This window comes from Mustelus asterias, chromosome 8 (genome assembly GCF_964213995.1).
Source record: "Mustelus asterias chromosome 8, sMusAst1.hap1.1, whole genome shotgun sequence".
NCBI lineage: Eukaryota > Metazoa > Chordata > Chondrichthyes > Carcharhiniformes > Triakidae > Mustelus > Mustelus asterias.
Genome location: NC_135808.1, coordinates 70,755,032 through 70,769,326, shown reverse-complemented (window position 1 = coordinate 70,769,326; position 14,295 = coordinate 70,755,032). Strand labels below are relative to the sequence as shown.

Sequence of the window (14,295 nt, the reverse complement as noted above, 5' to 3'; positions counted from 1 at the left end):
AATGGCTTGAAGCTGAGAGGCCATTGATATAAAATAGGAGATAGATGGTAGCCTTGTACACTTAACTAGTGGATAACTGGTCTTCTGAGCCTTTCTTTGTTGAGCTGCAAATCCGGACCTGGAGTTTAGGAGTCCATTGATTCTGTGTTTTGAGTAAGTTTCAAATAATGGCAGTTGTGAATTCCACATGTCCAGTCCATTGGGAGCTCCCAGCACCTCCCACTACCAATCAAATCCCTTTCATCAGTTTCCTTTTTAAACTAATAACACACAATTCCAGAAACTGCCATATGAACTCAGTCACTGTGTCAAGAATATGACATGCCTTCACTGGGCATGATGCAATACAATTTTTTAAGTTTTCATGGAAAGTCACAGATATGAAATGTTAACTTTGTTTCTCTCTCCATTTATACTGCCTTACATGCTGAGTATTTCCAGCATTTATATCTGATTTGCATTGGCAGTATTTGTTTTTCTGTCTCCTCAGGCACGTTGGCTTCCATGCACCAATTTTCATTGTGTTTAAAATCACAAAGGGGCCCTAACAGAGGTGCTAGGAAGAAACTGATCCAATTTCCCTATGTATTGAGAACCAAAAGAGATTGGGAAAAGAAGCAAAGGCAACATGAGAAAAGTTTTTTTTATTCATACATAGGACATGGGCATTGGTGGCTGGCCAGCATGTATTGCCCATCCTTAGTTTCCCTTGGAGGGCAGTTGAAAGTCAACCACATTGCTGTGGCTCTGGAGTCACATGTAGGCCAGACAAGGATGGCAGATTTCCTTCTCTAAAGGGCATTAGTGAACTAGATGGGTTTTTCCGACGATCGACAATTGTTTCATGATCATCAGTAGATTCTTAATTCCAGATTTTTTTTATTGAATTCAACTTCCACCATCTGCCGTGGCGGGTTTCAAACCCGAGTTTCCAGAACATTAGCTGAGTTTCTGGATTAATAGTCGAGCGATAATAACACTAGGCCATCACCTCCGCTTTTTTTAAAGTAACTTATGCAGCAGGAGGTTAGGATCTAGAATGCACTGTCTGAATGTGCGGCAGAGGCAGATTCGATGATGATTTTCGAAAGGGAATTGGATCTAAAGCATAAGAATATGCAGAGCTAAAAGCAAAATACTGCAGATGCTGGAATCTGAAACAAAACAGAAAATGATGGAAAATCTCAGTCGGTCTGACAACATCTGCGGAGAGAGAGTAGAGCCAACGTTTCGTGTCAAGATGACCCTTTGTCAGTCGCAGAATATGCAGAGCTATGGAGATTGGTCTGTGGTCAATGGCAAGGGAGTGGGGCTATGCCAGTTACACTTGCAAAGAGCTGGCACTGGCACGATGGCCTCCATCTGTGATGTAACCTTAATATAGGTGCTGCCAATTTACCAATCGGGAATATTCTGCAACTTCAGCAATCACATAGCTGCCAAGCTGCCTTGACTTAACCTTAGGCTCTTCCCAGACACATTCCGCGCATGTGCGGGGCACCGGGCCGCCGGCCGCGCATGCGCGGGGCACCCGGCGTTCTCCTGGTTTTGGCCGCGAGCGGAAACAAAGGTTTGAAAATAAAAACCAGTAAAAGGGGAGCGCGAGCGGCGGGGCTCGGGCTCGGCGGAGCAGCCAATGGGATCGGGCCTTGTTGCAGGGTGGCGGGCGGTACGAGGAGGGAATCCGGGCCGCAGGGGACCCCGGACTGGGGCGGTAGGGCCCTGCTGGGCCGCTTTACTGAGTCCGGGGCTCTGCTCCGGGAGGCAGATGGAAGGCGGGGCCCTGACCTGTGTTGTATCCCCGTCAATGTTTGGGGAACTACGATGTCAGCCTGGCGTTTCTGCTCTTAAAGCAGAGCTGGCTCAGTGTGACTCTCCGTATCTTGGTGTACCCACTTGCACAACAAACTCTGTTCATCTGTGGGCTGAGTCTTGCCGAGACCAGGGCTTGACAAGGCACAGCTTTCATATCAGTGGAAGGTGATGGTGCCATATTTTCTATTGCCTTAGTGGGAGGGTATTGAGCTTGGACTTATTGTCTCAGTGAGCAACCCTTCCCTGAACTTGGTATGAACCCAGCCCAAGCTGATGGGATGGAAGTTCTGACGCCCTGGTGGCTGCGATGAGAGCAGGATATCACAACCCAATTTTGAACTGGTTGCGGGTTTTGCAGTGCCAAACTAAGATTGTAAGAGAGTTATCGATTCCATTCCTCTCCTTGGCAACTGTCTTGAGACTTTGAACCAGATTGTTTGCAATCTTTGGTGCTGTGTTCGATCTGCGAGATGAGTTCCTGACACATCTGCACCATTACTCCACTATTTCCACTTCCACTTACTGCTGAAACCCACATCGTTACCTTGACCCATTCTAATTCACTCTTGGCTGATTTTCCACTTTTTACCCTATGTAAACTTGAGGTCATCCACAACTTTGTGTATGACCCAACTTGCACCAAGTCCTGTTTACCCATCATCCCTGAACTCGATGATTTATAGTAGCACCGCTCTGTAACCAATCCAGCACTGTAATTGTGCAAGACGTTTGAACAGCCCTCATTTTATTCGCTCTACAATTGATGTACGTGACTTTCAGCTGCTCGGACCCTAATCTCCGGATTTCCTTTCTTAAACCTCTGTGCCTCACTGTCTTGGTTCACTCCTTAAAACTTGCTTCTTTGGCTAAGCTTTTGATCAGGTATATCTCCTTTTGTGGCTTGGAGCCAAATTTTGTTAATGTTCCTGTGAAATGCCTTGGGATGTTTAATTATGTTAAGAGTACTGAAATAAGGATTGCTTGAAATGGAGTGCTGCTGCTACCCATATACTTTTAAGGTGAGAGGGGCAATTTTTTCACAGAAGGTGGTGAGTGTCTGGAACAAGCTGCCAGAGGTAGTAGTAGAGGTGGGTACAATTTTGTCTTTTAAAAGGCATTTAGATAGTTACATGGGTAAAATGGGTATAGAGGGATATGGGCCAAGTGTGGGCAACTGGGATTAGCTTAGGGGTTTTTAAAGGGTGGTATGGACAAGTTGGGTCTAAAGGTCTGTTTCCATGCTGTAAACCTCTATGACTCTAATTGAAAGTTGCTTAATTTAAATTATTGGATAACTAATTTTAATTGCAGCAAAGCAATGTGGTTCAAACATGTTTTTGGGGTGTCAGCCTTGTGTATGTGCAAGACCTGGCTATTGGAGCGCTTGATGCTGAGGTTAAGTAACAAATATTCTTCAGTTCTTTACATTGCTTACTTTTGAGTGCAAGGAAATAAAGCTTTAAACAATTGAGTGGCTGAAAAAGTGGCTATTTTCCCAAGCATTAAGACATGGCAGGCATTCTTTTTCTCTGGCAACCTATCAATCTGCGCAGAGATATTTTGGCTATTTGGAAAGGTAATTTTTTTCAGCACATTGCAATTGTTTATTGCATACTGAATAAGTGACTGAGGCCACCTCTGTAATTCCAGTTAAATCCCAAGTTTTGAATGCAGCCTTCTATTAACTTGTGTCCTTGGAAACAGGAGGTTGAATGTCGGGATTTAAATTTCTGGTGAAATAGCAGCCAACATGAACCTGTCACTTTTCTGCTCCTGAAACGCACCTTTCCTCTGATGGTGCCCTTTTCTATTTTCTGATGCATGATATTCCCCTGTGCAACATATCCTTTACAGTTCCAAGTTCTTTACTGCGCACCACTTGCCTGCTTCGTTTGTCTGAATTTAGTAGTTCTGTTACCTCTTGCTCTTAAAATGAGTATTCGAGAACTGCCGATCATTACTTCACAAATGCATCCCCAAAATGAAGTCCGGTTTCTGTCAGTCTGTGTTTTATGAATTCAGTATGGATTGTTCTGACCAGTTCCTGATTCCTAGCCTCTGAATTTTAGTTAATATTCTGAACTAATTGGGCAAGTCTGATTCCTGTGTATCAGTATATGTGTTTCTTGGCTGTCACGTTAAAATTCCTTATTACATATGGTATGCTCAGAGAGCTAAAAAGAGCGATAATGATTTAAGTATTTCTACTTAAATTATTAGAATCTAACTTTCTAAACCAAGCAATCTAAATGAAAGGCATGTAAGTCATTGTTTTGCTCTAAATGGTTATTCAGGATAGCAAATGAATTAATGAATATCCTTGCAACCAATGGTTACCTGAGTGCTGAACTTCCCTGGCCTATAAGAATAACAATGAATGTTATCAAAGTGAGTCTCCATGAATAGCTCAGCTCAGTTAAGACTGTGCATAACTCAGCCAGTTACAGCACATTCTTTACAGATTTGATCCTGTGCTAAATTTGGTGATCTTAGCCTGAGAAGCAATCGGTCTTAAGTGGCATTCAATTAATAAGGGAAAGTCAAATAGGATTCACATACCTGGTTGCTATCAGGTGACCTGAATGCACACCAGTTACTGTTGGATGAGGACAGAATTGGACTTGGTTGTGAGGCTCAGTATAGCTGAATTGTCTGATTGTCTGCTCATGATCTAATTTTTTAATGTAAAGAATTGGGCATCTGTAGATCAGAAACTTGCTGTCATTGCCAGACTAGCTACTACGCCCTTCGATGATGAGAATTAGAGCATTTTTATACTTCCCACTAAGTTAGACTAATGCAGCCTTCAGTGAGATTTCATTGCTTTTTTTTGATTGCATGCAGTTTGTTTCTCATCCTCTAATTTTCTTTGAGGGTAGTCTTGTACTTGTTCCTTCATTGGTTTCTATAGTGCAAACTTTAAATTTTAGACAACAGCAAAACCCTGAAGATGCGGGATATCCAAAATAAAAACAGAAAATGCTGGAAATACTCAGCAGATATGGCAACATCTGTGGAGAGAGAGAGAAACAAGAGTCTTCGGTACTAATTTTGATGAATGATCACAGTCTTGTAACGCTAACTCTTTCTATCGCAACAGTTTCTGCCAGACCAAGGGATTTCCAGAATTTCTGTTTTTATCGTAATTGCAAACACAAAGGGGATTTTCACAGTAACACCATTAGTGTAAATGTAAGCATACTTGTGACAAATAAATAAACTATAAATAAACACTTGTTGAGCACAGGCAGGTGCACAATAATCCTACTCCTATGACTGTTGGCATTCTTGATGCTGTAGTTTGCTTTTCACCTTATTTTAAGTACTTACCATAGGACAGGCCAGATTTAAAAGCCGGAACTTTCCTGAACTCTGCATTTCAACCAGAGTTTATATGGAAGACTAATTCTTGTAACATAGCTGTTGTAATAAAATGATTTTAAAAAACTGTATTTCTTTGAAATAATGTAGCATTTATGAAAGATAGCTTTGAATTAAAACCCTATTGGAAGTGTTTTGTTCTATGTAAGGTTATTTAAATATATTTGTCAAAAAATACGTTTTATACTTTTACCGCCACTGGAGTACCGTACACAGTTTTAGGCTCCTTACCCAGGGAAGGATATGGCTGTCCTATGAAAAGAGATTGAGTAAAATGGACCTCTATTCTCTGGAATTTAGAATAAATGAAAGTTGATTTCATTGAAACATGCAAGAATGGTGGGGGTGTTAATGGGTAGATGCTGGAAGGTTGTCTCCCCTAGTTGGAGTCAAGAACTAGACATAGTGTGAGGAGCAGTTTTCACTAGAGGGTTGAGAATGTTGGAAATTCTCTATTTAGGAGGGCTTTGGATGCTCAGTCATTGAGTATGTTCAAGGCTGAGATGGTTAGTTTTTTCGGCTCTAGGTGAATTGGGGACAAAGGGGTCAAGGTCAAAGGTTAGCTATGATCTTACTAAATGTCAGAACAAGTTTGAGGGACCGTATGGTTTACTCATGTTCCCATCTCGTGTTCTGGCAGGATGAATGAAAAATGTTTACTAAATAAATTGTATTCTTTGACAAAAGCTTAGTAATTTAGGTAACTTGTGTCATTGAATTTATAGTAATGTCAAAAATATCCATTTTATTTTCTTTTTAGTTCAATTTCTCACATTATAAAGACATTGCTCTTCAAGAGTCTTGTAAAATTCTTGCACAAACTACATAAGTGGTTTTAAGCAAGTAGCTAACTTTCTTTTAGAATATAGATCTAAATATATTCTATTGACGTGAAAGGGGTAATTAAATAAAACACAATTATTTGTTTCGTTGTTCTAAAACAGGTGAGTTAGGGGATATTAATTATCACTGTTATCGTGAAATATAAAAATATAAGATCAATAATATCACGGCTGATTGGAACTTGGTCTCAGCTCTACTTTCCTGCCTATTTCCCAAAACCTTGACTCCCCTATAGTTTAAAAAGCTGCCCATCTTGACCTTGAATATATTGAATGACTGAGCTTTTACAACTCACTTGGGTAGAGCACTCCAAAGAATCAGGACCCTCTGATGGAAGAAATTCTTCCTCCTCTCCCTTTTCAATGCTAATCCTTTATTCTGAAATTATGCCACTTAGTTCTCGATTGCCAACAGGGGAAACACCTTCTCAGCACCTACTCTGCTAAGCCATTTAGAATTTTATATTTCAATAAGATACCTCTCATTCTACTAAACTCCAATGAGTATTGATCCAATCTTCTCGACCTTTCCTCATAAGAAAACTCCTTCATCCCTGGCATCAGCTTAGTGAACCTACTGTGAACTACCTCCAATTCAAGTATATCCTTTAAATAAGGAGACCAAAACAATATACAAGACTCTGAACAATGCCCTATACTTATCTACTTTGACAGCTCATCCCTCCCCCACCTCCCCGCCGCCATCCCCAGCCTTTCAATAGAGGCCAACATTCTTATTGCCTTCCTATTACTAGCTGTACCTGCATGCTGACTTTTAATGATTCATGTATAATGACCCCCAGATCCGTCTGTACTGCAGAATTGTATAATCTCTATTTAATGTATTGCATTTTTATTCCTACCAAAAGACGGTAACCTCATATTTTCCCACATTTAACTCCATCTGCAAATATTATTTATCATGTTACCATTCTACATCCTCTTTCAGATTTCTTTTGAACTTTTTGCAACTTGCTTTCCCACCTGTCTTTGTATTGTCAGCAATAACTTCGTCTCTTCATCCAAGTTATTAATACAGACTAAACAGTTGAGCTCCCACCACTAATTTCTGTGGCGTCCCATTTGTTTGCCAATCTGAAAATTACTCTGTTCTTCCAGCTCCTTTTCTTGCAAGATGACCAATCCTCTATTAATGTTAGTACTGTATACACTCATGTAAAAGTTGACCCCATGATTTTTAGCCTAAAAAATGTAGTTTTCATTTATCGCATGTCAAAGTTGATCCTCCATTTTCAGTATGAAAGCCTGAAAATTTCAGACCCAAAGTATAATCTCTGCAATCACATCAAACCCTCAATTTATTATTCCTTAAAACTCAAGATTCCTCAGGCAGCACCTTCCAAACCCATGACCCCGACCATTTGGAAGGACAAGGGCAGCTGATACATGGGGACACCTTCACCTGAAAGTTCCCTTCCAAGGCACACACCATCCTGACTTGGAAATCCATGGCTGTTCCTTCACTCTCACTAGGTTAGAATTGTGGCTCTCCTTACCTAACAGCATTGTGGGTGTACCTACGTCACATGGACTGCAGCAGTTCAAGAAGACAGTTCACCACCACCTTCTTGGGGGAAATTAGGGACGAACAATAAATGCTGGCCTAGCCAATGATGCCCACATCTCATGAATATATTAAAGTTTCACATACCATATTTCCTCCAATTTGTGTTTGTCAATAAAGGTTGGAAGAATGTTGATTGATTTTGATTTTTGTGGGGTGAAACTTCACATTCGGAGAAGAGTAATGAACAGCGCACGTGGAAACAGCCTAGGCCCCTGCACCTCTCGCAGCCTCTTTTCTCCATTAGTACCTGAGGTGAGATGGGATGGACAAACCACCTGCACCTCAGCTGAATGTTGCAAACAAACATGGGATAATCGTACATTATTTTTGATGTTGCGTGTACCTTTGTAATCTATGTTTTGTGGTGTAGATAAAACAATATATGTGGATAAATAAAAGTTGGAAACCGGATGTAAGGACCAAATTCCAAAGCAAACTTTAAATAAACAAATTTTCTGGTCCTCAATGCCCTCAGCCTGGGGAGTGTGAGGGGGGAGGCTCAGGCCTTATCAATCAGGCCCTTACGAATGTTGACTCAGTGCATTCACCTGTGCCTAGACATGCGTTAAGACAGTGGTTCCCAAAGGGTGCGGCGCGCCACACTGGTGCAGCAAGAGAGGATGGCAAGTGTGGTGGGAAGATTCAAGGACAATCAAAGAAACATTTAAACATGGATTAGATATTTTTCCAAAGTGATTGTTTTATACTTTCTGGATGTCCCATGATCATATTATAAAGTAGTTGTGTTCTATGTTATGAATCAAGCACTGCTAGGAGTTGTTTGTTTTTGTTTTTGAATGTACTTATCAGTAAAAAATTTGGTGTGGCGCAAGCAAATTTTTATTCCGAAAGTGCGGCCCAGTGAAAAAGTTTGGGAACCACTGGGTTAAGGGCTGGGAGTCATGCAGACCCAGCCGTTGCTGCTGCTGCCTCCTCTGGGTTGCAGGTGTTAAGGAAGGCTCATTAATAAAAGCACAGGAAGAAAGAGACATGAAATGGCTGATATGGGTGCCACTTCCCCCACTACGTTGTGGATTCTTTTGAGAGCCATGGTAGGTGTGCTGGGTGGATATGTTTTAGTTAAAAGTAAGCCCCTTGAAAACATTACCTCTGTGAACATTTAAGCCCCTTAATGTTTTGCCTAAAGAATGGATCTCAAAAATTTGACTTGTACACAAGTATGTATGGTATATTACCCTAGCCCTATGAGCTCTTGTGAAGTAATTTTGATGTTGCGCCTTATTGAATGCCTTTTAGAATTGGTATGCAGGAGAGGGTGTTTAATTTAAAACAGCCCTGATTTCTCCTCTCAGCATCTGCAAACAGAAAGGTGTTTTTGATTCCCCCCCCTAATAGTGTTCGTACAACAAAAGACAGATAAGGAAAGAAGGACAGGGAAAAGACCACAGATAAAATAAGATTTGTTTCATGCGCATTCAGAATCCAGAATCAAAAGGCCAATGGTTTATACCTTCAGAGAGGTTAGTGGGCTGCAGCTGATGTGGAGTCATCCACTTTTCGAGTAGCACTGTCAGCCTTGATGGGAGACGAATTAGTCTTGCAGTATGCACTGGTAAAGAAACAGTGTAGATGAGGGGGCAGAAAATTTAAACCGGGTTACAGCTCTGGTTCTGCTATTATTTGGTTGATGAAAGAAGGCAGAATGACTCCTTCAGCTCCACAGGCAATATTACAGGTTCTAGTAGCTTTTTTGGAAGGGAGTGCCACGTGACAAATCCCAATTCTTCCCCTTGGTTGGGCTGAAGGATGTATATTCCTGGACTGGATTCTTGAGAAGGTTAATGTCTCATCCAATAATATGTTTACCAGAGGTTCAGGGTCCTTTTGTCCTTGCAAAGAGCTCATCTCCATTGGCTGGGGCTTAGCTTCAGAAACGTAAAGGGGTCTTTGTGTACATCCTTGGAATTTTGCAGTCACGGAGGTATAAGCGCAGTTTTAGAGCCAACAAGTTTGTGGTTTTCTAAAGGCAAGAAATTCATTTTGTGATTCGTAGCCAGTTGTGGCTTCAGTCAGTGTAAAGTCTTGCCCATTATATATTTAAAATATAATTTTAATAAGTAGCCAAGCTGATATAGATGTAATCTCATTAGCGATAGACAACATGGTTTTGTACAAGGGAGGTCATGCCTCACAAATTTGGTTGAGTTTTTTGAGGAGGTGACAAAAATGATTGACGAGGGAAGGGCCGTGGATGTCGTCCTACATGGATTTTAGTAAAGCATTTGACAGGGTCCCTCATGGCAGGCTGGTGCAAAAGGCTAAATCTCACGGGATCAAAGGTGAACTAGCTAGATGGGTACAAAACTGGCTTGGCCATAGAAGACAGAGGGTAGCAGTGGAGGGGTCTTTTTCTGATTGGAGGTCTGTGACTAGTGGTGTTCCGCACGGCTCTGTACTGGGACCTCTGCTGTTTGTGATATATATAAATGATATGGAAGAAGATGTAGCTGGTCTGATTAGTAAGTTTGCGGACGACACAAAGGTTGCTGGAGTTGCGGATACTGATGAACATTGTCAGAGAATACAGCAGAATATAGATAGGCTGGAAAATTGGGTGGAGAAATGGCATATGGAATTTAATGCAGATAAATGCGAAGTGATGCATTTCGGTAGATCTAATGTAAGGGGGAGCTATACAATAAATGGCAGAACCATCAGGAGTATAGACACACAGAGGGACCTGGGTGTGCAAGTCCACAGTTTCTTAAAGGTGACAGCACAGGTGGAAAAGGCGGTGAAGAAGGCATATGGCATGCTTGCCTTTATTGGACGGGTCCTAGAGTATAAAAGTTGGCATATGATGTTGCAGTTATATAGAATGTTGGTTCGGCCGCATTTGGAATACTGCGTCCAGTTCTAGTCGCCACACTACCAGAAGGACGTGGAGGCTTTGGAGAGAGTGCAGAAAAGGTTTACCAGGATGTTGCCTGGTTTGGAGGGGATTAGCTATGAGGAGAGATTGAATAAACTAGGGTTGTTCTCCCTGGAAAGACAGGGGTTGAGGGGTGACCTAATAGAAGTTTATAAAATTATGAAGGGCATAGATAGGGTGAACAGTTGGAAGCTTTTTCCCAGGTCAGAAATGACAAACCAGGGGTCAGAAGTTCAAGGTAAGGAGGCAAAGTTCAATACAGATATGCGGGGGACGTATTTTACACAGAGGGTGGTGGGGGCCTGGAATGCACTGCCAAGCAAGGTGGTTGAGGCAGACATGCTAGGATCATTTAAGACCATTTAGCCACATGAACACACTGGGAATAGAGGGATATAAACGGATGGTCTAGTTAGGAACACATGATCGGTGCAGGCTTGGAGGGCTGAAGGGTCTGTTCCTGTGCTGTATTGTTCTTTGTTTTCTTTGTTTATAAATTCATTGTCGTCTTGGCATGACAAAATCCAATACGCTTTATCATTTGGTTCCTTTTTATCCACCAAGTGCATTTCTCAAAGAACTCTAACAAATTTGTCAATCATGATTTCCCTTTCATAAAACTATGTTGGCTCTGTTTGATTACATATATATCAAGTATCCTTTATCCGAAATCCTAGCGATCAATAGCATTTCGATAAGACGTTTTCGGTTTTTGGATCTACCATACGGTCAACCTCGGCCTCGTAACTTAGCCTAGGCCGAGGCCAGCCCTAGTACAAATACTAAGTTATTTTTCCATTTGCCAACACGCTTATCCTATTTTCCTATCTGTTAACATTTTTACATCTGTAATATATTATTTTGCTTTATTAGCATATAAATTAACTGCACAGGCATTCAAAAAAAAAGGTTTGGATTTTGGACGTGTTTGGTTTTCAGATGTATGGATAAAGAATATTCGACCTATGGTATGATTTTCTGAATGCCCTGCTGTTGCCTCCTTCGTTCATTTGCAAATGTTAAGCTAACTGGCCTATTGTATATTTTTTCCTGTCGCCCTACTTTTTTGAACATGGGTGTTATATTTATGGTTTTCCAGTCTGCCAGGACCTTTCCAAATTTGGGTAATTTTGGAAGATTCAAGCTAATGCATCCAGTATCACTGCAGCCAGTTTTTTTAGGACCAAAGATCTGGGGGACTTGTCAACATTATGACCCATTAGTTTGTCCTTTTTTTAATAGAATTCCTGCAGTGCAGAAAGAGGCCATTTAGCCCATTGAGTCTGCACCACCTCTTTGTAAGAGCATCTCCCCCCAGCCCTCCTTTCCACCCTATCGCCATAATCCTGCACATTTACCCTCCCTTTTGCACATTGATTTTATACTCTTATTTGGAGGCTTTTATTGTCTCCTGCTATGAAATTAAATACAATAAGGACATAAGAACTAGGAGCAGGAGTAGACCAAGCTATTTATTTTGTCTGCGCCATTTCCTTGTTTGCCATTATTTATTCCTCAGGCTTATCCTCTAAGGATATAACATTTACTTTAGCTACTCTCTTCCTTTTTATATACTCGGCGAAACTTACTGTCTTTTTGAATTTCTTAGTTTGCTTTCATAATCTACTTTCTCCCTATTTTTAAGTCATCCTTTTCTGGTTTCTAAAAAAAATCTGAATCTTCTGGCCTATCACTAATCTTTACAACATTATATGCTTTTTCTTTCAATTTTCTACTTCCTGAGCTAGCCTTACATGGTTTTCCTACTTTCTTTCTCAATGGCATGTCTTTGAGAATTAGGAAATTTTTCCTTAAAATTCTTTAATTGTTTTTCTATTGTCTTCACTTTTAATCTGTTTTCCTAGTCCACTTTAGCCAACTGTCTTCATACCTTTTGAATTGTCTTTATTTTAGATTAAGTCTCTCATCATCAAACCAAATGTGAAATTATGTTCTGTTATGATCACTCTGCCCTAGATCCTTTACAATGAGATCGTTAACCAACTCTTGTCTCAGTATTGTACCAGTTACTAACTCTGCATAAGCCCTTTTTAAATATTCAGTTAACTAGTATTCATTGCAACACTCAAAGGCCTTTCTTATTGTAATAATCTGTTTGGGTGATTTTCTTGCAGGCTTGATGAATATCAGACCCAGACTAAGAAGATTATGAAGTATGAGATCATCTAATATCAGTTATGGTTACAAGCAAACTTTGTATTAAAAGAACATATTTTTGTTCTACAATGATATTCCACTATCTGTCGGCAGACTGAGAAGTCGAACGGCTGCTGCAATTTTCATAAACACCATGTCTCAAAATACTGACATTTCTCATAAAACTAGTTCAAGTTTAACTGGAGCAGCCTGCAAAGACGTTTTCTTAGATTTACAAACCACAAAATTTGAAAATCTCTGCTATGGTCCCAGATCAATACAAGGCCTTTCAAATGTTGCAGACAATATAGATGTTCCTTTAGGGTCACCCTCACCAATTGTTCATCTGAGGTCACTGCTGCATAACAAAAATCTGTTGAAGTATATGAACGATGATCGACTCAAGCAGTCACCTTTCTGTGACTTGGTTATCATGGTAGAAGGGAAGCATTTTTGTGCCCATAAGGTGGTTGTTGCAGTGGGTAGCAGTTATTTCCATGCTTGTTTAAGCAAAAACCCAAAAATGGATAGTATCCAATTGGACCATGTAAGTTACTATGTTTTCCATCACTTGTTGGAATTTCTGTACACGTCTGAGTTCTTTATCCAGGAAAATGATATCCCTTCAGTTTTGGAAGCGGCACAGTTTCTAGACATTATAGATGCAGTTAAATTATTGACTGGTAATGAAAATGTGTCCAGGTCAACCCAAACAGACTTGTTCATTGAAAATGACCAGCGTTTCGAAGAAAATAATTCTCTTGAACCTACTGCCAAATCACAAAATGTATGCACCTTCTGCAGTAAAAGTTTCTGTTACAAAAAGTCCCTAGAAAACCATATAGCTAAAGCTCATGGTGCCAGTTCTGTTGAGCAAGAAGAATGTGCTGATGTGGCACAGATTGAACTTTCTACAAGGAGGTGGTCGACTCGTACTCGCAAGTGTCCAGCAAAGTTTGAGAGTAAAAGTAATGATGAAAACACAGATGTGACTGAAGATGAATATTCCAGTAAAAATGGTAGTGACACGGAGAAGCATGATGATAGTGATGGAATAGAGAGTGAAGATGAAATAGGAGTTGATGGAAAGTTTGAGGAAGAAATGGGAAGGGAGGATGCAAATGATGAAGAAACTGATGAGGATGAAGCCCTCAATGCGGAAGAAATTGAGCAAAATATTCCTAAAGAACTAGATCCAGTCATTTCACAGACTGGGAGCAAGAAAACACTCCAGTGTCCGAAATGTGATAAAAGTTTTGATCGAATAGGTTGGTAAGACAAACAGTCCTTGTTCTCTTTGGGTATTTGTGTTGCCTGTTGCTGCCATTTAGTAGGATATGGTTCCCTTGTAGAAACAAAATCGAGAGTTTAAAATTATTTTAAATTTGACCTAAAGTGGGTGATCTCAATTTAATTTACCAATTGTGACTTTAAAAACTAACATTTGTCACATGTTTACTTGCACAGAATTCCATTTTACAATACTTGATCACGTAATATAAAATCATAAAATAATAATAAATGTGTAATCATAACTAGAATACAATTTTGTGTATTTTTTCTTTGCGTTCCATTCTGCAGCTGTGAGACTGGGCAAGTAAGCGTACGCCTCTTCAGAT

The 14,295-nt window shown here is 40.4% G+C and overlaps 1 protein-coding gene across 1 annotated transcript in view; it reads left to right on the top strand.

Moving 5' to 3' along the window:
• Positions 1–1,415: 1,415 nt before the first annotated feature.
• Positions 1,416–14,295, top strand: part of LOC144497224 (zinc finger and BTB domain-containing protein 41-like) — a 31,420-nt gene continuing 18,540 nt past the window's right edge. Inside the window, exons 1-2 of the mRNA XM_078218137.1 lie at positions 1,416–1,570; positions 12,655–13,944. Coding sequence (XP_078074263.1) covers positions 12,831–13,944 — 1,114 coding nt within the window. The 5' untranslated portion in view covers positions 1,416–1,570; positions 12,655–12,830. The remainder of the gene's footprint in view (positions 1,571–12,654; positions 13,945–14,295) is intronic.